This window comes from Molothrus ater, chromosome 1 (assembly GCF_012460135.2).
Source record: "Molothrus ater isolate BHLD 08-10-18 breed brown headed cowbird chromosome 1, BPBGC_Mater_1.1, whole genome shotgun sequence".
Lineage (NCBI taxonomy): Eukaryota > Metazoa > Chordata > Aves > Passeriformes > Icteridae > Molothrus > Molothrus ater.
The window spans coordinates 42,164,791-42,190,631 of NC_050478.2; the positions used below are offsets into that span (position 1 = coordinate 42,164,791).

The window sequence follows — 25,841 nt, forward strand, 5'->3', positions numbered from 1 at the left end:
AAGCTAGTTCCTAGTTTGTTCCTAGGAACAAACACTGCAGATTCATCCCCTTCCTTCCAGAAACAATGTTTTAAGGAAGTTTCAATATCTGCCACTGATGTTATTAACTGAGAGGTGAAAATATAAAAGCATGTTTTAAGATGTTTTACACCACATCCTTAGATGTAACTAAATGAACAAGAACATCCTTAGATGTAACTAAATGAACAAGAACACCATGGCTTCAATGAAAGTTATTTAAATTTGAATGCAGAGAATACTTTATTAACTGATTACAGTTTTGATGACCAATTTTAAACCATAAGTAGTGTGGGAAACATAGTGGGGGACATTAAGGCTGAGCCATATATATATAGACAAATCTGGATACTGATATTCTGTACATTTAACCTCTGCTTTTTCTTTATACATCTTTTATTCAGTGTCTGCAATTAACCAAAGAGGAATAAACAAAAAAAAACCAAAACCCGGCCACTAATTTAGTCTTATACCTGGAATGAATTTTTGCATGGGTTTTTGAAAGCAGTGTAAACTTCAGTGTAGATGAAACAGATTTTTTTAACCATATTCCCAATTAAGCGTTTAAGTATAACTGGAGGTTGTTGCTATTATAGATTTGTGCAATTATTCTTCTCTCTCAAAAACTAGCAGTAGTTCTCTCATGTAGAGGTTAAATCTATTTAAGATAGTATTAAACTTACCTAACAGACTGGGAAATCAATATAAATTAAGTGCCTGTGGTGTGTATCAGTTTTCTTGCTCTAAGCAATCCCTATCGCTTAAGTGGACATACTTGCAATTTTACAGAATTACACTGACTTTTCAACAAAACCCAGAAAAAAAATTAATTTACTGGTTTTGCACTGTGAGCAGTGCTTCTACACAATGTGATATCGTTTTCCATCTGTACAGCTCCCTTTTGTAAAGTTGGGCAACACATATAAAAGAAAGACAGACATCAATGGTTTGTGTTCTGAAAGATATTTCAGTTCTTTAGTTCCAGTCACTGAAGGAAGAGGCAGAGGCAAGTTTGAGTTATCCCAGAAAACTGAACAATTGGTTTTATTTGGTGTCTTCAAGACGCTTCACCTTCTGTGGGAGATGTAGATGATGTAGGAGAGACCATTTCAGGTTTTCGTGAAATTCTGTCCAATTCTGCCTGAACATCTGTTAAAACTGGCTTCTGACCTACAAAATAAATGTGTATGATTCAGTCATGTTTATGAAAAGCCTATGGTATCTTCAATTCTCAAATCAGACAAATCCTAGTAATTGTTACTGCATGCTTTAGATGCACAACTAAGGCATAAGGCCAAAACCCAAAAGAAACAGAAAGGAAACAGTAGAGAGAAAGTCATATCTTTTCATATTTCTGAAGAGTTAAAATATAAAATAAAGAAGATTGTTAAGACTAGCAGTTATGACTGCTTCTACACAATTGTCTGTATAATTTGTATTTGAAATAATGCTGAATGTAAAAATCAGTGGTTTCACCAAGCGCAGCCAGTTTTGTGTACTTGGTCAGCATAAACCTGACACCACTGCTCATGGGTGCACACAGACCTGCAGATGGCAAATCCCTTTCTCTCCTCACCCACTTATCTCCTCTCTAGATTGAACTGGCACAAACATTTGTGCAGCCACACTCTAACCTAATTTAAGCTCAAAACACACAATTTCCCCCCACCCTTTTAATTCCTACTCCTCAGTCCAGGTTTCTATCCCACTATGTCCTATAGCAAGAATAGAGGAGCCAACATGGGAAAAGGCGGTGCAGGATTAGGACTCCAACAATATGACAAGTGTGCACAGCATCTGTAAAAGAATGTGCTACTGCTGCACATGTGTCAGAAGTGTCCCAGCATCCTTTCTGAAGATGCAAATTAACGGGAACTATGCATAAAGGTAATTTTGGCCAGATGTACTTTGCTGCCCTTCAAATCATTTAACAAAAGATAATACTGCATTAGAATCAACACAGCTAACGTTCCAACTACTAAGCAGAAGAAATTTCCCAAAGCTGCTGAGGAAAAAGTAATTCTCAAATCCCAAACTACTGTCTTAACAGACAGTTTTCAGATTTGAAGAGTGAGTGACACAGATATCACTAAATACAGACAGCAAACACTGAAGAAGGTGAAGAGGCCACATTTAAGCCATATTTGTTTGTATTTATGGTAGTTCCTTGAAAACATAGTCCTTTCTGAAGTTAAACTGGCTATAACCCTAACCCTTCATTTGTTGCATAGTAGGAAACATCTGAGAACTGTTTTGCTCCTTAATAATTAAATTTTGTCCTTAAAAGTTTCTGCCACAGCCCAGACAGAACACTTTTCTGGAGTGCTGCCTCTGTTTGCTTGGCATCATCCAAACCTGCTGCCAGCCACTCCCCACAGGATTTTTCAGTGGGTGCTCTCTGTGCCTCATATTGCGTCAGCTGCATTTGTTTGAACAATCTCCATATGCTGTTCAAACTGGCACTGCTGACTTTGCCTACAGCACATTAGGAAGCACTCAAACTTTGCTTAGCCCACTGAGTTTTGCACTTAGAGAAGGGAAGTGTGCACAGGCAAAAAAATTCAGGGTTAATCTACACAAAATGTTAGTGGGAAGTATGAAGCACCAATGAAAGACCAGCATTCTCCCCTAAGAGCAGCATTATTAACCTCTGGGGAAGGAGGGAGGAAGGTGTCTGTGTACACATGATCTTAAGTAATACAGAAACATTTTAAATTGGAATAGCAAGAAATGCCAGTATAGTCCTGCATCTAGCTTTAGCACAGTCACTATTAAACTCTTCTAGATCAATAGTAATTATTAATTGCCTCATATATAAACAACTGTCAAAAGAAAACACGTAAGTATTTTTACAGGCTGCCACCAAACTCAAATTTCTTATCACATCAGAGCTAGAACTCTAGTGAAAGAAAATTTAAAGCTATTTTAATACTGACAGTATTGTCAAAAAGAATCAGCTTGAAATACAGTCCTAACCTATTTAATTAAGACTAGAAGAGGCTTATGGCATAAGCCATTTCATTGGAATGGTGGAAACAAAGGGAAAAAACGAGGAACTCATGTAGATACGATTCATGCTTAAACAACTACATGAAGATTTTTTCTTTGATCCTCTGAAAGCCACAAAAAGGCAACACTAAAGTGCTGTGAAAACAAAAGCAAAAAGCCATATAGAATATAAAAGCATATATATATATATATATAACATTCAGTTAAATATAGTAGTATTCATATTCATACTTTTGATAAACTATACTTACAGAAACATCCATCACTCAATTTAGATTGAGTCGATCTTTAATGTCATTAATCATACCTGACTTTTTTGCTGATGGTGGTAAGTTGCTGCCAGCACCTCCAGTGCCACCTCCCCCTGGACTGCCACCAACACCACCAGGGCCACCAGGAGAACCAGTTTTCTTGCTCAGGAGACTATTGAAGAAGTTAGCCAGGACTCCTTCAGATGTAGCTCCAGCTACAAGGGGAAGAAGGAAAGAAAAACCACAATACAAAACCAACACAGATTTTCTAAGTAAATACTTATTTAGTGTGTTAATAAATCTAAATAAGCGCATTAAAGCAAGCAGGCAAAGCAATTATTTTGCTTCTCCAGCTGCATGTGTGCCCTCACAAGAAAAGGTACCTTTCATATTGGGATCAATCTTTTTTGACCCAGTGGGGATAGGTGTAACACTGGCAACATTCGATGTTACAGATCTATTTGGTGTCCTAGGAGATCCACCAGGAACTCTTGGTGAGGCATCCTATTAAAAAACAAAACAAATCAAAACAACAGAACAACAAACCTGAAGTGTAAGAATAGATTAAATGAAGCCTTTTGTTATTTCTCACACCTCCTAAGCTTTTGTATTTTAAATGTAGTATCTCATGCAATTGAAACGAGATAGGATTACATTTTGCTGATTGCGTATGAGATTTTTCACACTTGTAGAACATTGTTAAAACTATTCATTTTGGTGTAACTAAAGCACAAGAGAAGATTTTAATTTCATCCCCATGAGAAACCTGAAAATCCAGGTGCCTCTGGCCATAAATGCATTCTAACATACAAAAAGGAAAGCCAGGACCTTTAGCCATTGCTGTCAATACTAGTTGTTGTGACTCGCTGTGGAGTGTCATAATTTGAGAGCACTATTTGACAGAGTCTTTAAATACTATGTAGTTAAAAACAGTTAGATCAAACAATATTTGACAGTGCAGATAAAAGCAACGCTCTAAATATACAAAAGTTAATGATTTTCATGTGATGATATTTAAAATTTTTGTTACTAACCACTGGCCTTCCTGCAGCAGTAGGTGGTTGTTTAGCCAACTGTGACTGCAAAAACACAAACATACACATGAAGTGTTAGATATTACAGTGACTAAGAATGCAACCCCAAATTTATATTGGGAATGTTGTTAAATGAAACTCTTGTTGCTTGTTTTATAGACAGAAAATTACCTGCTGCTTCATAAGAAACACTTGGTCATCCTCTGCTACAATTTCTTTTTCATGAACAAACTGCAATACAAAAACATGACCATAAATTTGACTAAAAGAAAGAAAGAAAGGGTTTTTTTTATCTGCTAGTGAATATGACCAAAACATTCAATAATGAAGTACATGTCTAAAATACTATGATTGCTGCATATCACGTTTTTCATATTTAAGACTGCTGCCTCATGATTTCATTTAGGCCAAGTTAATTAGAAGTGAAATAGAATTATCATTAACTCCTTTGACCTGTTAGGCATAAAGCTGTAGATACATTTGTAGAAAGACCTACTAAAAAGTTCATTTAATTGTTCAGTAAAAAGGAATTAAGTACATGGTTAAAAGGCTCATTCAGAGGTCTCAGGATCAGTAAGAAACATTCATGGATGCACACACTCTGCATCATGCCTGTGTCTCTGGTAATTTATTGAGGCCTCACCTCAGTATTACTTTATAGGTAACTATGGCACACATGACTCTTCACCTGTGTTGCATCACATTGGTGCAGGCACTGGACACAGACATCTCAGATCCCAGTTCTATGCATCAAATTGCAAGCATTCCCCTTCCAAATAAGCTCATCGAAAATTTTGCCCAAGCAAGCATGGTAAATATCAGTATCAAAGTTTATAATCCAGGCCTGAAGTTTATAACTGTGCAAACGAAATATTGTCAGTTATATTTTCCTTGGACACCTATTTAAAATGTCTTGATATTTTCCCTAAAGATTTCAGAAAGGACATAGTATTAGTTTTCTCCATTAAAATAATTCCCACTTGAAAATAAGTGGGAATTAAATCTTAGCTTTGTTAGAAAAAAGCTATAGAAATATTTGCCTTCAAAAACCTCTGAGTGCATGGGAGTCCACTGCTGCAGGAATTTTGTTCAACAACCTCACAAATGTTTACAGGTCATTCTATCAAGGCCTTTTGTTAGATAGTACAATGGAAAATACACTGAATATATGCAGAAGCTATTTGCACATGTTTATTTTTGATTTTACACTGTCTCAAGCTTTCTTATTTTAAATACTCAAAAGAAACAGAAAGTATTATGAAGTTATAAACAACTCTGAGCAAAATGAAATATTCTTAAAAAAAAAAACAACTGAGAAACCGGTAAATCGTGTTTAGGCTTTTCAATACCAAATACGCCTTAAAAGCAAAACAAGTGTATTTGTAGTCTTGAATAATGTAACAGTGGAAGAAAAAAAGGTGTAAGCTGAAGAAGAGCTATAAAGAACAAAAACACATAATGATCTTTTTTGTTAACTAAAGAGCAACTTTAAGAACAAAATAAGAACACCACCCCATGGTACATGACACTTTTGATAAAATGGAAGCGTAGTCTCAATGAAAGAGAAAAAAACTGCGGGCAAATAAAGAGCAAAGCAGTTAAATGCAAAGACATCTCAGTGTACCTTTCTGACTGGTGGTTTTGTTATGATATCTTCAAAATTGTCATCTGCTTTTAGTGTCTGGAAGTTCTCATGCAATATTCCTATCTTCTTGTCATTATCCCAACCTGCAGGACTAGAGAAAGGATTATTTGGCTTAAAATTCTATTGCTACTTCAGGCTATTCTTGCATGCACTCCTGAACTGCACGTGACTGAGAGCCAGCAAAGCTGTGACAGTGCCCATTCTCCTATGCAAGCTGGTTATTGATCAGTATGAACAAGTACAGACTAGTTCAACATAACAGAAGAGGAAAATCTCTGGGCTTAACATTTCCCTTTGGAGCAGTGAGTGTTTGTAATCTTCATCCACTGGCCCTCATCAAATTCCAACCCATGAGACTGTTACGTGGAACTCTAAAGCAGCATTTAGAGCCTTTTTTTGGTTTATGCTTTTTAAAGTATTGCACAGGTACATTTTGTAAACACACACACATAATAGTGCAGGTAACTTACATAAATACTGCATCTTTTTCCACAACAACAGCTGGAACATTGAAAGGAAATCCGTACAACTTCTGGACTATATATTTATACACTAAATCAATGTTTTTGTTTTCTTTTACTGAAGTGTAAATAAGTGCTGCCCCATCTGAATAAACATGTTAAAGAAAACTCAGTTTAGTGGCTAGTAAAAGAAAATTAAGTAACCTTTAAACTATCAAAAGAGAGTCAGCTACTTTGTAGAATTTTGAAAGGGAATACAAAATCAAAGCAAAACAGGTCAAGTAACTTCCAACATTTCATTCTGAAATAAGCTATTAAGTAATTTAAATCAATCTTTCTTTTTTCTGCATTTGTTTTAGGCCAGCTCAACTGGTTTTCAGTAAAACTGAACTTTACTTGAACTGATTTTCAAGTAAAATAAAGGCTCTTCTTGCTTTCAAAGCCCCCCAGTACCAATGGTTTCAATACAATGCCTTTAAAAGCAAAGTCTTTTGCTTTTAGTGAACAAAAATTCTCATGCCACATCCTTATATGTTCTCATTATCCCACCCTGCAATCACTGCAGCACTAACACTAGCAGCTTCAAAAATGCCAAAGATCTTCCACTTTCCCATCTGGGTTTTTTTAATTAGGGGAACAAACTCTTACATTATACAGTGATCTGCTTTTAAAGGAAAAGAAGGCAAATGAGTTTACTATGTATCAGTTACTAAGAGACCAAGAGAGTGCTTAGTATTCTAGCACAGTTTGCTATCAAATTAACACATTATATGCACAGGATTAATAAAAGAGAAATTTTTTCTTTGGGATTGTAAAAATACCAAATTGCCTAATTTATTTCTACATGCCTGCAATTCAAATCCTAGAAGAAACTTATATAATGGGGTCTGATTCCTAGTCTGTGAAATTTAGAATGGAATTTCCAGTTGTACACGGCATATGCAATCATGGAGGCTAATCACTACTATTTTATATTCTTCTGCCACACACAAGAGTTACTACATAATTCTATCTTGAAAAATTAGGTCTTGGAAGCCCTTTGCCATTTCAACTGAAATCTCTGGCTCTTGAACTAATTTTTCCATTCATCACCTGCTGTCCCTCCAATATAATTTAAACTTCCCTTCACCACAGCACAAATGATGACACAATGTAGGCATGTTAGTGGCATCTAAAATCTAGATCTCAATATGCCTATCTGACTAAACAACACCAGACAGTATTTTATACCCTTCTTCTAAAAAAATTAAGTTTAAATATAATACTAGCACAGCACCAGTTTCTGTGCATTGTCTCTGTACCAAAACAAGGAAAGTCAGTGGACTTTGCCTACAGCAATTCACACTTCTTTCCCTCTATCCTAACCTCATCCTGTAGAATTACTGAACATGGAGGAGACTGCATATTTGGGACAAAATTAATAATATGCCTTATGTGCATCTGGAGCAAGATCATACTTAAATGAATTATCTTGTTGTTATTTTAGAGAGCTTGTCAGCTAAGATGTGCTGTTCTGAGAACTGATTTCCTAAATATGAAAATGGAGGCAATAAGGAAATTCATGGTAAGGGGACATACTAGAAACTCTAGTAGCTCTGTAAAAAAAAAAATACAAGAAAACGAAAAAATTTAATTCAATGTTGCCCATAGGGGTAGCTGAAGCAGACTGCAAGCTACAGTAAAAGAGTTGCATCCTACTTTGGTACAGACACAAATATTCTTTTAAACTTGTTATAATTAATATAAACGTTGATTTGAGTAATTATATCATCTTTGTCATGTGTTCAAGGATACATTGTAAGCAAAACCGTCTGATATGTGACTGAATGAAGTCGAAGTGTTCATCTCTGTAGTCATGCTCTTTTTCCAGAACACTGATGGCATCACACTGTCAAAATAAACACAAAATTAATATACTGCTTCCAGTCATCTGCTAAAATAGCAGTGCTGCTACACATCCAGTTCACAAGGGGAAAGGGAGATAGAGTGGGATGGGGTAGTGGAGAGGAAAACAAAAACCTGCTAAGATGGTTTAGAAGCACAATTGAACCTTTTTGGTTTTGATAATACATAAGTGGATGTATATGGAGTCAGCATAACTTGAGAGTTCAAGTGACTGGAACTTTTCATTCACTCTCCCTTCCCACTCCAATGCAGTCCCCACTCACAATCTCTAAAACTTACCACTTTCAAAAAAAATCTTTCAAAAAATCTTTCAAAACTTACCACTAAATGATATCACAGTTTTTTACCCAATGTTTTTTACACACTGTGGCATTAAGACAGTGTTTTTAATCTGGTTACTAACTAGCTCTTTGCAAAGGGAGGCAAAAGCAAAGAATATGGAAGCAGAAAAAGTAAAAAGGTGTGGGGGTGAGTGGAAAAAAAAATAGAAGGAAACTAGCAGGTGAGAAAAAAAAAATGGTGTTCAAATGAGAGGGTTAGCCTTCCAGAGAGGGAACAGCATATGCATCAAAAGGTTTATGCCTTCCCTGGGGGCCAGCAGAGGCTGCAGAAGCAGTATGCTTAATGCCAATGAGAACTGAGGAGCTGGGGGGAAAAAAACAACAAAACTATATAAAAATAGCCACAGGTGAACCACACCATTGTTTTCTTTAATATGGTTACATATCTAACAGAAACCAAAACAGATCACATAAACACCCTAAGAACTGAGAAAAGTTAAAAGTGCAGTGCTTCACTAACTACAATTCTCAAAGAAATTTATCTTCAGAAAAATATCAGAAATATTAAGAAAACCCACTATTTTCAGAGTATGGAGGACTGTGGAAATCAAGGGCAACTCTAGTTGCTTATTGACTACCTCATTTCTGTGAGCAAAACCAGGTCTGAGGTATTTCTCAATTCCTTAAAAACTGGTAGAACTAAAGGAAAAGCTAATTCCAAAATAACATTAAATAATGGGTTCCAGAAGATAACCAGACTTCAGTATTAAACACTTTTAAGGAGTTCTTAAGTGAGGTATTCAGAATAACTTAATAACTGTGTGCTTCCCACCCCAATCCACAATTGACAGAATTACTTCAATAAAATATGCAAAAACCTAAAACATGAAACAAACCTTTGTACAAACTACTACTACTGGAATGCCTAAGTTACATGTTAGTGTATCTGCACCCAGGGGTAAAATCACACTGTCATCTTTGTCTTCCTGTAATGAAGTATTTCTTCTCTGTGGAGAAGCTGGAAAATCCTCGCCTGGTTCTATATACTCCTGGAAGTCTCTTACCACTGAAAGTAAAAAAAGTTACATTAAAACATCAGCTGCTTTATTATTTCAACAATGATTTCCACTGCCATTGATCTCTAGCACAGTTGATTCTCTAGCACTGTACTTCTGCATCTTGGTGTTGAAAAAACGGAGCATGCACCTAATCCTGGCCAACTGCTGGCTCTGTGCAGCACAAGGGAGAACTAGCAAGTCTGAGATCTGCTGGATCAGCAGCCAGAAGAACATGATCAGATAAAACTGCCCATAAGGACAACATGAAAGCATATTTTTTTTATCATTGTGAAACCACTAGGCAGTTGCTACTAAGGATTACTGTTTGATCTGCTTCCTAAAGGACATAAGTTTCCTTCCATTCTTATGGCAATGTTAATGGAACAGTTTGTCAGAAAAAAACAGAATTAAGCCTCACACAAACCGCTTAGTTACTACTGTATACCAGGTTTTACCTACAGACCCTTTTTCCACACTTTACTCTCTCTACAGTGACTCAATAGTAGTATAAACAAAAAATAATAGAATACATAAACACTAGTTTTAACTAGCCTTATAATTACTTAATAGCATATTAAACATTTGGTATGCTTTAAAATGATCAGCTATTACTTTAAAATGTAGCAAGCAGGATAAATTAGAGTGTAACTTTCCTTTGTCCTAATTCTTGTTGCAAATCCTTGTCATGTTCTGCTGCACACGCCCAAGCCTCAAATTACACAGTCACTTACTATTCCTACAGTCAGGGATGCCATGTCAGGCATAAAATGTCTGCATTTTTCACATCACATGTCCTGTTCCACACAGCAGAAACAAGGCTCTACCAAACCAAACCACAGCACTGCCTACTATTCCACCAGTAGCACATCCTGATTCAGCACAAGAAGCCAGGCAGCAAGGCAGCTCAGCTGCATTGTGCACAGGGCCAGTGAACTACAGCAGAACATCCTCACTTCTGTGTTAATCCACTGCTACTGTCACTAAACTGACTGAAGCCCTCTGAGCTCATTCCTAGAAAACATCTGTGCAATTGACAGAGTAAAACTTATTTCAACGCCCTAGAGGAAAAATTATATTAGGCGAAGATTATTCCATTTTTCTGTGGATCTTGGAGTTCACAATAACAAAAAGCACATGCACAGGTTATCATCTCAAACTGTCAACCCTAATTTAGGGAATGCTGCTAATTCAAGTCTGCTCCAAAGAGCTTCTTAGATTAACTGAATGTATCTGAAACCCAGAGTTCTCACCACAACATGCCAGTCACTCTACAGTGTCTTTCCTGTATAATATCCTGTCCTGGGATAATTGCATAAGTCCTCCAGGGGACCCTAAAGTTCCCAGTTAGTTCACACTAATCTTTATGTAAGTAGGGAAAGCAGTAAAAAGGAGGATTAATTTAGTATATCACAGCTCCAAAACTGTGGAATACTACCTCAGGTCTTCCTTAGAAACACAATTTCATTAAACACAGATTAATTCAGTGAAGAGGAAAAGCTATTTCAACCCTTCACACACCGCTGCTATGTATCCACAAATGTCTTTCTGTATCAGTTCTAGCCCTCACAGGGTCTGTCTTTGAGTGAGTGGAGTTAAGCTGCTAGAAATGAAGACACACACAGACCCTCAGTAGATTTCAGTCCTAGTAGCAAGTTAAATCAGTTCTCAGGAGCACTGAGCTTGACACAGGAATCTAGTGGGATCCCATAGCCAAAGCCAGGCAAGCAATGTTCCCTCCCTCCTTTTGGCAGTGTCAAGCTCCTGCCCGCCTAGCAATGCATGAAGTCACTTCACAACAGGATCAAAACAAAAACCAGCTTCCAGTCACATCTGGATTGTGTCCAGGGCCTCTGTTATACCCAATGTTCAGATTACTTATATCTGCAAGAATTAGACCAGATGACAGAAAACCAAAACAGACAAAACTAAATGGAGCAGCATTTTTTTCTTGACTCATTTCATTGCTTACATTTTCTGGATTTTGTAGTTTCTCTATTCTGTTCAGTCTGTAAAGAAGTAAAACTAACAGCTATACACCTTTGATAACATAGATACTGTATCCATACTTTAATCCAGCAAAATCCTATCCTGAAAGTGTTTGAGGGGATGTTTAATACACATGCACTAACATCCAAAAGCAGATGGAAGATACAATTCTCAAGGATGATACTTCCCTCAGAAGAATCTCTCTCTTAAGGGACAAACAGAACAACTAATATTCCCCATACCTCGTTCCAGAGTATCTACAACTGTCACCTTACATTCCACTTCATCACAGCACAGCTACAACCTGCATTTCTAAATTAGCATAAGCACTCATTGCTTAAAAATGTACCAGTTAGAGTGCAACTTCAGACTTAAAAAGAAAGTTTAATCATGCTATTTGATCTCAACAGCTTTCTCAAATCTCTTCCTTGTAGTAATTCACTGAGAGATGAATGGGAAAGACTCAAATTCTACTACCAGGGTTGCTCAAAAGTAATATGGAGCTATAATGTGAGTTCAGTCAGCCAGTTTAAGAAACCCTTCAAGATCTTTGTGTTCTGTATGTTTAAAACTCAAAAGACAAGACACTGACAGAGCAACAAACACATAGCTCCGCTAACATCAATAATAATTACAATAAAACTCTTCAAGTGAAAAGGGCCCAGACATGGCCATGCTGCCATGAATCCTCTCAAATTTACACTTTTGGTAGGCACAGAACATCTAGTAGTCCCAGATTCTCTAACTGGCTAACTACAGAAACAGTTAAGAAGCTGATGCAGTGATCTGCCTTTAAACAAATAAATGAAAAAAGGAATGCTTAGGATTTTTTTTTTTTTTTGCTTGGTGCATCTTACCTAGAAAAATACATAAAAAGCAAGACTCTGATTTCAGCTGTGTTCATTCTGAATTTTTTTCCCCCCTACATTGTTAATTTGTTAGAAAGAAGTACTAGTATTGTTCACATAGCTACTTGAGACTTATCTGAATCTAGACTTGCTTGGTAAGTTCTAAATTTAAATAACACTTCCAAAGAATGAAAAGGACTGCAATGGAGAGATTAAATGGTGCAGAAAGCATTAAGCATATTTAAATGGATTCCCATGTATTTGCAGAATACTCACATTTTTGCTCCATTTCTTTCATTTCTTCAGGAGGAATTTTTAACTTGTCAATATGTTCTCTTACAACACTTGCCCATTTTTGTAAAGAATCCAGTGCAGTCCAAGGTCTAGACATGTCTACTACCAACATTACTAGAGTGTCCTTTAGAGAGCTTGCTTCCATTGCAAATTTAAGAAGACCTTTGTGATACAGGTCACCATCCAAAATCCATACATTACATCTTGTTTGGTCTACAAAAAAAAAAGGAAAAACATTTCATGAGATTTACTTGAAACACATCACTCCATAATGGCTATTGAATGTTCTTTGGACATGTAAAATACAAGAAGAAAGCAGATGATGTTTTATCAGTCCACTGAACACACATAATGACACAGCAATCTGCAGCTTGTGGGGAGACAAGCTCCTTGCCTTTCAAACCCTGATATTTAATGGCTGACAACTGAAGATCTTAAATACATTATCTGAAAGGATAATGATCTGATAAATCTGATCCAGAGAAAGCATTCAACATTTTCAAAATAGTTGTTCACCATTTTTGAGTAGAAAAATGTTTTCTTCAACATGCAACTTCGAAGAGAAAAAGTGGGTGAACTCAGTCATCTTCTTGCAGGTGTTGGCCTGCTCAGCTCTCAAGGATTGCCATCTCCCCTTCAAAACTCCATCTGACATGCTTGGCTAACTCTTAGAGTATAGAATATACCTCTGAAGGTATAAAAATCTGAAGAACTGTAAGCTTTTAATGATTGAGTTTGACTTAATAGGCAGTTTACTCTTCCAATTTGCAAAAGGACAATCACCATACAGATAGACCATCCCACTGTTTTTTCCCCCCAAAAATACCACAATACTACAAATTCACAAACACTCGTGCAGCAAAAGAAGAGATGTTGATTCAAAATTAGTTGGCTTCATGTAATTATATTTCCTTTCAGGTAAATTTTTATTACCTGCTACAGAAGTTCTGCGGAAGACATTTAAAGCAAACTCCCAACCTTCTTAAATCTGGTTCCAAGCCATCTTTGAGACCAATACCCAGACATGAATGTCAGTAAAGCAGGTGATTTCAGAAAAAAAAAAAAGGGCCAACTTCTTCTAGTTCTCCTTCTACATGTTTGTGATTTTTTTTTAATAGTATACACAAGAGTTCCCATTTTTCTCCAATCTTCCAGTATATCCTTACTCACATCCTATAACTCCACGTACTGGGATATTAAACAGGATCTTAAACATACTTTTTCCTTTCTAGCCATACCTTCACTCAAGTTTTTGGGTTTTCTTGTTTGTTTTTTAAATCTCCTTTAGCATTGTGCACAATTTCCTACCCATCAGTCGATGACAGTAGTCTTGCAAATTGTGTACCAGCAAGACAAAGGTTTCTCTGTAGGTTCAGGATAAGTGCTTGCCACAGCAATTGAAATGGAAGATAGAAGCCTGGGCACCTCCTCCTTTAGGCCTGAGGAACACACAACTATTCAAAATGCTGCAGCTAAGTCTGCTTCCCTGGTCTTTTCTTTTTAGCTTTTTCTTTTGACAGGTTCCTCTCCTCCTCTACCACTTAAGTGGTCGTTCCTGGTATCTACCGAAGAAATTACACAGACAAAATTCCTTATGATACAAATCACTTCTGGCATAAACTGGATTCCTGCATACTATAAAGACACAAAAACATCCCACTGTCATTTCAAATATCATACTACTGAACCATTGCTTTCAAACTGGTTTAAGATATTGTCACAAGTACAGACTCACCATCTCGGTCTTCATCATGCACATTTAAATACAAATACTCCATTCCTCTTCCTTTTTTGTACTCCTCTATTCCTTGTATTTTTCCTATTAAGCTAGTTTTACCTGCTCCATCTTCACCTGGAGAGACAGAAGTAAGATATCACTCAGTTTTTAATCACAGTTACACATTAAAAACCACCTCGGGCAAGAAGAAAACCATATCCTAACAGGGTGACTGAGCTCATTGGAGTTTTGAAACACAGCAGGTTTTGCCCAAACCATCCATCTGTTCTAAGTGCATGTTTCAGCTTCAAATACTATTCTACTTATTGATAAATGCATTTATACCAGTAACTATGCTACCTGAAATAGGCTCTTATACCCATCTTTAAAAGGATATGCTAAGGAGCAATTAAACACCTCAATTTCAGTCTTTCAACTACAACCAAATTAGTAATAAAGTTTTTCTAAAGTAGAGTTTAATTCACAGTAAACTCCTCTTAACAGTTCAGAACTCTCTCATTTCAAACAGCACACTGAATAAGGCAAATCTGTTACCTCAGCTTTTATGAATTGGTTTCTTTGAATATTTTCTCTGTTACAGGTCTCAAGACACCTTAAAAAGAAGTGACAAATAGTAAGCCCACTGCCTTACAATACATGTGTGTATGTTCAGATACACAGAGACAAGCCTGCAATCCAGATTCATTCACTCCTCTCCCCTCCAAAGGGAGCTTGGATAACCACTGAACCTTACAGCATACGCACAATGTAAACACCACAACTACTGCCAGAGACCCTTCTTGAAAAACTTCATTTGTAGTCATAGGTCTCAGAGTTGGAAAACTTCATGTGCATTTTTTCCAGTTCAAAAGAGTAATCAAGCTGAATTTGGACACAAAGTAGGAGTTTGCCAGTTTGGTTTTTTCTCTTATTTGCAGAATGATGAGTATGTAACAGACATTACTAAATTCTTGAAACTCACTCACAGCTTATAAAATTAATGTTAATCCCAGGTGCCTAAGAAGCACATTATAAATTTTGTGTCAAACAGAACATTTTTTCCCAAGTCTCTCCTATAGAGGGAGAGTCTAAACACATGCTTTTAATCACATAACAAAGACAAAAGTTAAGGGCAGTAACTTTCACTGCTAAACATAATGACATTTTCCCTTTAAAGAGAACTGACCATGCTCTTATAGATGTCACTCAATGGAATGAACATATTTTAAATGAAATATATTTTGAGAAAGAGAGAGAGAGAGAGAGAGAGAAATAAGATCAGAACTGAAGTTTGAAGTCTAGTTAAGTATAGACAAGTTAAATGAAAAATGAAGTTGTATCCCTTTAACTTTTCCACAATTTGAGGGTTCATTTGTGAGTTCCTGTATTAAATCAAGATGTACCTGAGCAAACAATTACAGCTAGTTTTAAATAACCATTGAAAAGCAGTGCTACTTTCTAGTCATACATCAAGCTTTTCCTCTTGTAAAAATATCTTTTAAATAATTCTGATGAAAAAGTGAAGAGTTCAAGCTTCATCACCATAGATGAATTACAATTCCTCCTCTGCCCTCACCTCTGTACTTACCCAAGCTTCTTGAAATTGTCATGTATGAATAACTGAGAAGACTTTATTCACTGCTACTCTGACAAGTTATGAAGCTGCTTTAACTTTGCCAACAATGTCTTATGATTCATTGAGCTATTTCACCTTTCTGAATTGGTAGCTTCAATTAATGCGTGCCAGCAGAAGGCTCAATAGGTAAGACAAATCAAAATTTGTTATTCATTTTAATGAGGGGTGGCACTTAAGAGCTTTCTGAGTTTCTCAGAACAGATCACTTCCAGCTAAGTTCTTTTGCATACAGTTTGATTCACACAGGTGACAATAAAGATTTCAACTTGCTTGAATTTGGGAAACTTTACTATCTCCTCTGTGCATCTACCAGTTCTTAAAGTAGCTGCAACATGTCTAAGAAACTCCTGCAGTTGTAAAAGGTTCTGCATCTGATAAAAGATACACTTAAACAGTCTGAACTAAACCATACTTATACAGATGCTAATATCTAGACAACTATTGTTAGAAAGTGCTCAAGCTGAGCAATATAGGCAAACTTGAAATATACTTCCCACAAGCCCCTTACTTGTCATGGCTCTGTGTTATGTAATTTCCTCTCCAACCCCTGTATTTCCAAATGCCTAAAATAAATTGGAGTTGAATACTGTTAAATTAATACCTTATGGCAAAGTAAGAACTGGAATTTTATTTTCCCCTCTGCACTGAAAGAAATTTAGTACAGCACAAGACAAATTGATTTGATGTAAAATTAGTACCTCTGGACACATATGCACACACAGCAGTTATTTCAGCCTTCCATCAGTTCCTTCCAAGAACAACTTGAATTTAATCTGTTTCATGAGGAAGCCTGTCTATTCTCTTGTCCTTAGCAAATACTCACACACATTTCAAAGCATCAAGACCAGGCAGGTGGATCACTGACACACGTAACAGTGCTGTACAAGTTACTGCATGAAGAGAGCAGCACTCATCTTTCATGAGGGAAAGCTAGAAGATGCGTCAGTGAAGTCTGAAGTTATTAATACATAAACCAACTAGTTTACAAACAGGATGACCCACTTGCAAAGGTACAAACTAGCTGCCTAGTCAAATGTGCCATACCTCATAGGAGATCCAAAGTTTCTGACACATTTAAGCCAAATTAGAGTCAGTATTATTTAAAAAGCTGTGAGGAAGTAAAAACAGGACCATCACTTATGACACAAGGATTTCCTCCTTTTTGCCCAAACAATTGATCATAAAGGTGAGGCAAAGAGAACTGTCTGGGCCAAGAGAACACCGATTCATAACAGAATACTTTGGGTTGGAAGGGACCTCCAAAGGTCAGCTAGTCCAACCCCACTTTAGTGGAACCCAACATGCAAAGATCTGAGGTTTCATCTACTTCTGCTTCCTATGTGCAGTATGTTGCATATACCTTTTGAAATCATAACAACTGCAAATGTATTGTATCCTTGTTATTATTTTTTCCCAACCTAGTCTGCAATAAAAAACACTTGAAAAGTCAACACACTTTGAATACACTGAGTTATGGTGGGAAAGAGCAGCAGATTTTTGCTTTGTAGCTACTCTTCAGCAACAATAAAAACAGAAAATCTTAAACCAGTGTTTATCTAAAACTCCTAGGTAGTTTTTAGAAATCTTGAGATCAAATTAATTCTAAGTGCCAACTTTTAAGACTTCTCGAAACTCAAACATTTTATTGTAGTGCCTTTACTACATACAGAATCTTCTCTCCCTCTCAGAGGAAAGGGTAATATATGTGAGGAAGTTAAAGTCTATTAGCTGTTGGAGGTTTGATTGATAATGCACAACATACCAATACAGCTACCATTAACTGCTACCTGGGACATATATAAGAGTATGTATGTTCAGAAAAAATGTCAATCATAATACATATATACTCACATATGGCTTTTCAAATTACAAATCTTAACACATTTAACATATTTACCTTTTTTTTGTGATACCTCTACAGTACATGAAAAAGTAATGCTGCTTAGTATCAGACAAAAGGAAAATTTCTTATTCCCTAGGTGCAAACATCACTGCCTATTAATATTATGAAACAATTTTTTTTCAAGTGCTACTGGAGCAATAGAAAAAACAGAGCTTTATGCACCTTCAAGAATAATTACCATCATCCTCCACTTCATTTCAGAATTTTGGAAAATCCTGTAGCTTCTTTATTTTTAACTGTGGGATAATTAAATTAACAACTGACTTCCATACATAAGCTCACAGAGCAAAACATTTCTGACATAGTATTTTTGATATAGCATTTCAAGGTAGAATAAAAATCAGGTAGATTTTGCATCCTTCTTTTGCAAATAACATAAAAAGGCCTCCTTTTGCAGAGTAAATACTAAAGAACAAAAATTCTCCATTATACCAAACTGCACTCACACATTAATACGACAGTGAAGAAACAGAAGTGATGTTTCTAGCAAGCGGTGCTATGCAAAGCTGAATACAAGTAAAAGAAAAACAACAGATTTAATTTTGCACAGAAGTCAGGCTAGGAAGCAGCTGAAACAAAGCCAAACCAATCTGCTTACACACAGTATTTCACTGTCTTGTTAACAAAATGGAAAGTCTTATACTCAACTAAACAAACGCTGTCGCATTTTTATCCACACACTGCCACTACTTCATTCCTCTGATAAACTCCAGTTTGGGGTTGTGAAAGCTCCTCTGTCCAAGGTGCTACTCTGTTCACAAAACAGATTTTGAAAACATCCTTCTTGCTGCTGCCCCCAAACATATAGGAAACTGTAACAACAGAAATCCTTCCCAGCCTCCTCTTCCCCTTCTCACTACTCCAGGCAAAAATCAAGTTTGCTGAGCAGAAAGTCAAGTATCACTAAATGTTCTGCCACAATACAGAATTTGGCAGAATGGTCCCCCCAGACAGGAAGGGTGGGCAATGAGGTGAGTGAGTCTCCTTCTGCAAGTGCAGGCAAAAAGGCATTTATCTATGTCCTGCTACACCAACTGTTCAGCCATAAGCTATTACATTAGAGAGGAGTTAGGCTCTCCATTAGAGAACTTCTTCAAACTTTCAATTAACATTTTCAAATTCAGAATATTTACTACTCATGCTACTTCCACACTTCTTGCAGTTTAGCAAATGAAAACAGAAGTAGAATTTCACTGGTCCTACAACAAGACATTTCTTAAAGAAATCTGTACATGGAAGAGCAATCAACGTGTTATCTGCAGGACAGACATGAGCTTTGACTGTCTGTTTAAATTGTTTCTCCATTGTAAAGTGTCCAGTGTGTTTAAAATATGTCAAGGCAAAGAAGCAAGAAGTGAATACTTCTTTTGTGTCATCAGTATTGGTAGCATGCCCCTCTTCAGTCCAGGACTGTGATTTTTTTTTTAATAGCTCTTTGAAAAACCCTGGATACCTTACTTGTTTGTAGTCTATAATCCTAGTGGTTCCTTGAAGGAATTTTTTTGTTTGCATTTTAAATCCATCAATTAAAATTCAGCTTGATATGGGAATTCTACGACTCATCTCTAAAAAAATCATGTTCAAACAACGCCAAACAAAACCAGAAGTAATGGTCCCAATTAACATCTTCTGCACACCCCACACCCCCAAGCATACTTTTGTGAATCAGCTCTATACTTTTTACAATGCAAAAGACAGCTTCTGGGTAGGAAAATTCACAACATTCAATATCTGTAGCATAAAATATTGAGTATTTTTATTAATTGGAAAAAATCTGTCTTGCTTAGGTATGATAGAATAAAGCCATCAAGTCTAAACATGAGTTATTGAATGGGGCTAAGATGCCTTCCCAGAATCCCAGAGCAATCTCTGTTCCATACCATGTGGAACGTCTGAATCCCAACACAGTGGTGTAGAGACATAATGATCTTCTTCCTACTAGAACCAAGCACATGTCACTATAGCTATTTTCAAGATAAAATACTTGTCACAAGCTAATAACTGCCTTTTCTACAGCTGCATATTAGTGAAAGAAGCTTGTTTACACATTCTGTACTAATTGAAGAAAGTCTTTTACAGAACAAGACCAAAATAATCAGAGTAAGCCAAATTTAGTTTGCTTTCAGAGAATTAAAGAACAAAATTCATTATGCTGATGAGCGCATACAATCTCTCAAACCAACATGAAAGTTCACAATAAGTAGGCCATAACAAGTTTACAAATAACTTGTCACTAAATTTTCATTTGCTCATTGAATAAAAATTGTCTCCTCCAACTTTATTTTACTCTGCCAGATAAGTCTTTCCCCTCACATACGATTCACTTGGTATATCTGTGACACTGAAAAATTAAATCACTTTTCTGAGGAGCACCTTAATTGCACTTCAGCCTTTCAACATGATAGAAAGCAGATTGCAGATAACTCTTCCAGCAAGTCTTTTGCTATGTCCTGCACCACAAGAATACATGAGCTGACTGTGAAAACAGGTACAGCAATAATGGTGCTACCTGTGCTTGGAGAGACCCACAGCCAGAGAAAGGCAAATATTGCAGAGAATTCTACAGTGACTATGAACAGCATCCATTCCTAAGTCCTTCTCCTTTAACATAGCAGGAAGTTGTCTAGTGCATTTTATCCGGGTTCACTACCAAAATAGAATAATCCCATGTTACTATCCACGGGACACCTTTATTGGTACTCCTGCCATTAACCTGCCTGGAGAACACAGAAGCACAGTTCCTTTCACTGTTCTTCACCTTTGGAGCTATTTCTGAGATAGATCCAGTAACCAGCAGCACCTCTGACACCAAGGAGACAAACTAAAATAAATGCAATTCAAGAATTTCAAAACCTTCCATGCTGTTCTAAGTGACTTCTACTACACAACATCCTTGTAATTCTGGATTTTTGAAAGGGTATTATAGCAGGAAGGGCATAACAAAGAAGTACTACTTAATTCTAAAAAAATGTAGCTACAAAACAAGCAATTAGAATTTTATCTAGGTCATTGCCCCATCAAAACAATTGACACTTTAGAAGCATAACTCTGCTGACCTAAACACAATTTGACTACATTTGCAAGGCTTTCATTGCCTGCAGAAGGTGAATTAGAAGGTGCAAGAAGAGGACAAAATGAAACCCTCTGAGTTAACTTCTGCAGCACTAGGGAATATTTGAAATATATTTGAAGAAAAATACTTGAAATTAATAATATGGACAGTATGAACAAGCAGTATTTTATCAGTTTCAATTTTTAAATGCAAACAATGAAGCGGTCAGCTTTTTGAAAAGGAAAAGTAAAAGAAAAACTAATTTTTATAGTGTTGAGTACAATTTAAGTAAGCAGATTTTATACCCTCACCAAAATTTGCTGTATTAAAACTGAATTTTTGAGTTCTTCATATTCCACAGGTCCACTAGAAGAAAGCAGCAAGCTAAACCTGCTCTGGAAGATATATTGGGAATGGCTGTTATTTCAGAAAATGGTATGTGTATACACAGAAAAGTGTACCCATAAATTAGCTGTGGATTGTGCTTCTTTCCAAGCATCCTTACAGCCACTGGACAGGAGTAGAGCTCCAAGATTCAAACAAACAGGCCTAGCCCTGGGAAGTGAGATGTCTGGGGTAAAGTGAAAATGTGGACATGAGGCAGTTGAACTCTCACTGCCTATCAAACTCAAAGCTTTGATCATCAAGTCAAGTAAAATGCATAAAAAACCCAAGCCCACTAGTGATTCAGTAGAAGCATTGTGCAATACAGACACAGAGAATCAGGCATACGAGTGTCACTGGATGGCTTGACATTGTTAAAATTTCAGGCAGAGAATATATTGTGCTTCAGAGACAGTGGAATGTATGAAACACAAAGCCAGATAGAAAACAACCATCCAATTCACTTTCCAGCTGGAAGCCTGTGTCCTGTGCATCCTGGAATGACTTTGAACATTGCTGCTTGAATGCATGCAGCAGTTCATTGGGTACATTATTAGTTCAGGTCTCTGAATCCAAGCCTTCGCACATTCTACAGCACTATGGATTCCATTCAATCTGCAATGGTGAGTTGTCAGCTGCTCCCCTCTACTCCACTCGCTGATGTATCAGAAAGGGAATGAACAGGAGAGCTCCCAGCTATAAGCATCAGTTTTCTCATCACAAAAACCATCTCCTGTGAACAACTACCTTTATTAGACAAGTGAGCAAAAGACAGTTCATGAGAAGAAAAAAAAAGAAAAAATGAAGCAAGTGCAACAAAAACACTGCTTCAGCTATCTGCAAAAAGTAGCTAGAAGTGTCAATGAGAGCACTCAATTTCCTTAAGAAAGCGTGGACATTTTACATTTTCTGCTGGTATAGTTTGCTAAACAAGGTAGCTATGGCCACTATGATAAAACTACCTAGGAATCAGAGCATAAAGGACTTACAATAAAGTTTAGAAAAGCTTGCACTTTTATTATTTTTTCATACAAGCTCAGAAAGATGAGAAGCTTTCATGTTGTGCCAATCAGAGTTTAAACTTTAAAGAAAAATAGTTATTGAAAAAATGTCTGCAAGTGAAACAACTTTGGAGAAGTAAAACTGTAAGTCAACTAATTTTGGGTTGATTTTGAGCAAATGATTACCAGCATTATTTGTTAACCTTCACTTCACAAAACTATGTGCCATATCTAGAGATTAACATGTGGCATTCCAGTCTCTTTTAGTTAGATAACTCCAACTGCTTTCCAGGTTCTTAAAAATGAGATGTTAACACAGCTAAAAATAAATACTGAAATAGCAGAATTAGCATGCCAGACACAGACAGGTTCCCAGAACAACTAGGCATACAACTATATGCACTGTTTGAAAAATAAAAATGCTGTAGGCAAATTAGAAAACCTGTCCCAGCAAACAAAAGAACACTACGTGGTGGGTTTTTCCAGTTGGTTTTTCAGGGTGGGGCCATGAGATGTTGGAGGTTTAAGGTGGTTTTTTTTTTAAATGCAGTTTGTATTTAAATTAAGCACTCATTTGTTACTATAAATATTTCATCTGGCAAGTTTTGACCAATATGACGGTTTATACAGTAAATATTCGCCTGCCACAAATTGACTGAAAACCATCAAGATGCTGGTCAGCTTTACACCTTTTCCTCAAAAGTACTGAAAGTATAAGAAACTGAAAATAATCATGCCAGGAAGTGCTCTGTATTAGTAACAAAAGTTAGTACAAAACTATCTAAAGGAACAAAGCTTGAACACAGAGGAAATGTTTGATAACAGAGAAACTGTAAACACAGTTCAAGAATTCAAATAGACAGAACTTCACCTACTGAATCTGTCCAATACAGAATACATAAGATCTCTCCTTTTCCTGTGATTTGGTGTGCTTCAGGAGAAGCATCATGACTTGCAAGTGAACAACAAAGATCAGGTATTCTCATGAAAAACATGGCCATGTTCTTCTCTGGCCAGTCCTCAGATCTGGTATTCTTTTTCCTAAATACATGCCAAATTTGGGGGTTTTTAAACCCCTCTTGGATCAAGGCCTTCCTAGAAAACACAATTTCTAAGCAAGAATTAGAATTTCTTCTATGAATCTGTACATTTTCCAAAAAAAATACATAAGTAAAGGAAAAAAGGTATTAATTACATTAAGCCATTCTATGAGCTCTACATAAATGGTAAGAAAGAAGATTTATACACAACAGGTTGTATAGCACAAACTAAATGAGCATTTGGAAACAATCTATGATATCCTTTCTAGCTCTGAAGGAAGAAGTCTCCAGTTACTGAGCACTAAGGATTACCTGACTACAAAGAGAGGGGAAAAAACAGTGTAATCTCCTTGACAAGGATCACAGCTTGAGGAAGAATCTCCCAACTTCAGCAAGGATAATCATCCAATTTAAGTTCAAAGTGTCACATAAAAAGCTATCAATTGTTATAAACTATTTATTTTATTTAATATCACTGCAACTTCCAATCTCAACATCCTACTTAATTACATAACATACAAAGCAACAAATTAAAGGGTAGTAAGTCTTGTAAGAGCTTCAGAAGACCATGCTATCATCCTTGCACAGTCTTCTCTTTCTCCTTCTCAGTTTTAAGTAACCACTCAGCTTATCAAAACAGGAAGAAAAGGATCACAGTGATTGCTTTAGGATTACAGAGGGGAAAAAAAAAAAGCCTAATTCAAAGAACCTCAAGAGAGTATAAGCCACAAGACTATGCAGAATCATAGTATGTACAGTCTGCAAGAATATCTTTACTGAGTTTTAACCCTGTTTCCAAATATTAACACATTTTTTTCTGGGGACAGGGAGGGAGGTTGGCAAAAGGAGTGGAAGAAGCAGCTAGTTATAAATCCATACACCTGGACTCATTATGTTGTCTACTGGTAATAGTATTTAATAGTCTTTCAGGAGGAAAAAAAAACCAAAAACAAAATAACAAAAATCACACCGCACTAATAATAGTACTAATAGTTATTCATACACATACACTTGAGAGCATCCATTTCTCTCTCTCTTCCACGAAGCTTTTAATTTTGACGTATCATTTTCCTTCATGAATTGCAGCTGGTGTCTCATTACCGCCCTATCAAAGTCCCCTTCCGTACCTGTCACCTTGCCGAGGGCCAGGCTGGACTAAGGCCCTGGGTGGAGATGCCGGGGCGGCAGCGCTGGGTGCAAGTGGGCAGGGCAGAGCCCGCCCGGCCCTCCCCGGGCTCTCCCCGCCCTCCGGCCCGCAGGCAGCACCGTCATTGATGCCGCTCGGGCCACGGAAGCGGTTTTTGTGTCCGCATGACACACCGCAAGCGCCGGCAAGCGGCACCGCCGGCCCCGGCAGGGAGGGCTCGGGAGCCGCACGTCCCCCGAGGAGAGACAATAACAGCTCCCCGTCCAAGCCATCCCCGCCTATGGAGCCAGGGTGGGGGAAGGACAGTAGGGTATTATGGCGAGGTACCTACGATGAGGGGCGTATCTAAAGCATCTGTGGACAATCTGCAAAATGAAGCAAAGCCACGCAAGGGAGGAAGCAGGAGGGTTAAGACAGCGCCTTGCCACCCATCACTCCCCCCTCCCCTTGGGGCGCTGAACAAGGGAAGCTCCAGGCACCCAGGAGAGGGCTCAGGAGCCAGCCTGTGTGCGGCGGGGATGGGGGCAGGATCGGGATGCTTTCCTCAGTCAGTGTGCGGAGGGGAAGGCACAGGGATCAGGATGCTTTCCTCACCCAGCAGGAGAACGTTCTTCCCCGAAGGCAGCTTGGAGCGGGAGCGCGTGGACACCTCGCTGAGGATGCAGGACCTGGCACGGAAAGGCGACAGCGCTTAGGAAGGGTCTCCCGCTTCCTCCCGGTCCCCACCCTCGCCATCTCCCGGGGATGGGGGGGGCTACGGCATGAGGGGCGGGGGGCAGGGCAGGAGCTGCCACTGCCAAGGGGAGGTGCCCCCCCTGCCCCAGCTCAGTGACTGAGAGGCGCTGAGCAGCGGGATTATCCAGCCCCCTTCCCCTCGCCCCCCGCAGGGCACCGAGGCGCCCCGAGGGCGGCGGCCAGCGCGCCCGGGTCCGCGGGGCGGGGCGGGCACTCACCAGAGGTTCTGCCCATCGTCCTCATCGCCCGCCCGCAGCTCCGCGTTGTTGTTGTTGGCCGTGGCCGTAGAAGCGGCGGAGGAAGCAGAGGAAAAGCTGGCAGCCGAGCCGAGCCCGGAAGAAGAAGAGGAGCCGAAGGAGCCAGCTCTCCCCACCGCCGCCGCCATCTTCGCTGCTGCCTCCGCCTCCCTCCCCTGCCCCGCCGCCTCCCCGGGACG

General features: G+C 38.0%; 1 protein-coding gene across 1 annotated transcript; it reads right to left on the bottom strand.

The window, feature by feature from the left end:
* Positions 1-233: 233 nt before the first annotated feature.
* Positions 234-25,813, bottom strand: DYNC1LI1 (dynein cytoplasmic 1 light intermediate chain 1). Its single transcript, XM_036403915.2, has 13 exons — positions 25,624-25,813; positions 25,265-25,338; positions 14,526-14,642; positions 12,773-13,003; positions 9,501-9,670; positions 8,213-8,306; positions 6,428-6,563; positions 5,937-6,048; positions 4,484-4,543; positions 4,313-4,357; positions 3,662-3,782; positions 3,335-3,493; positions 234-1,188 (listed from the first exon to the last, which is right to left on the bottom strand). The coding sequence occupies exons 1-13, from the start codon at positions 25,788-25,790 to the stop codon at positions 1,076-1,078; spliced, it is 1,599 nt and encodes a 532-aa protein (XP_036259808.1). The 5' UTR covers positions 25,791-25,813; the 3' UTR covers positions 234-1,075.
* Positions 25,814-25,841: the final 28 nt, after the last annotated feature.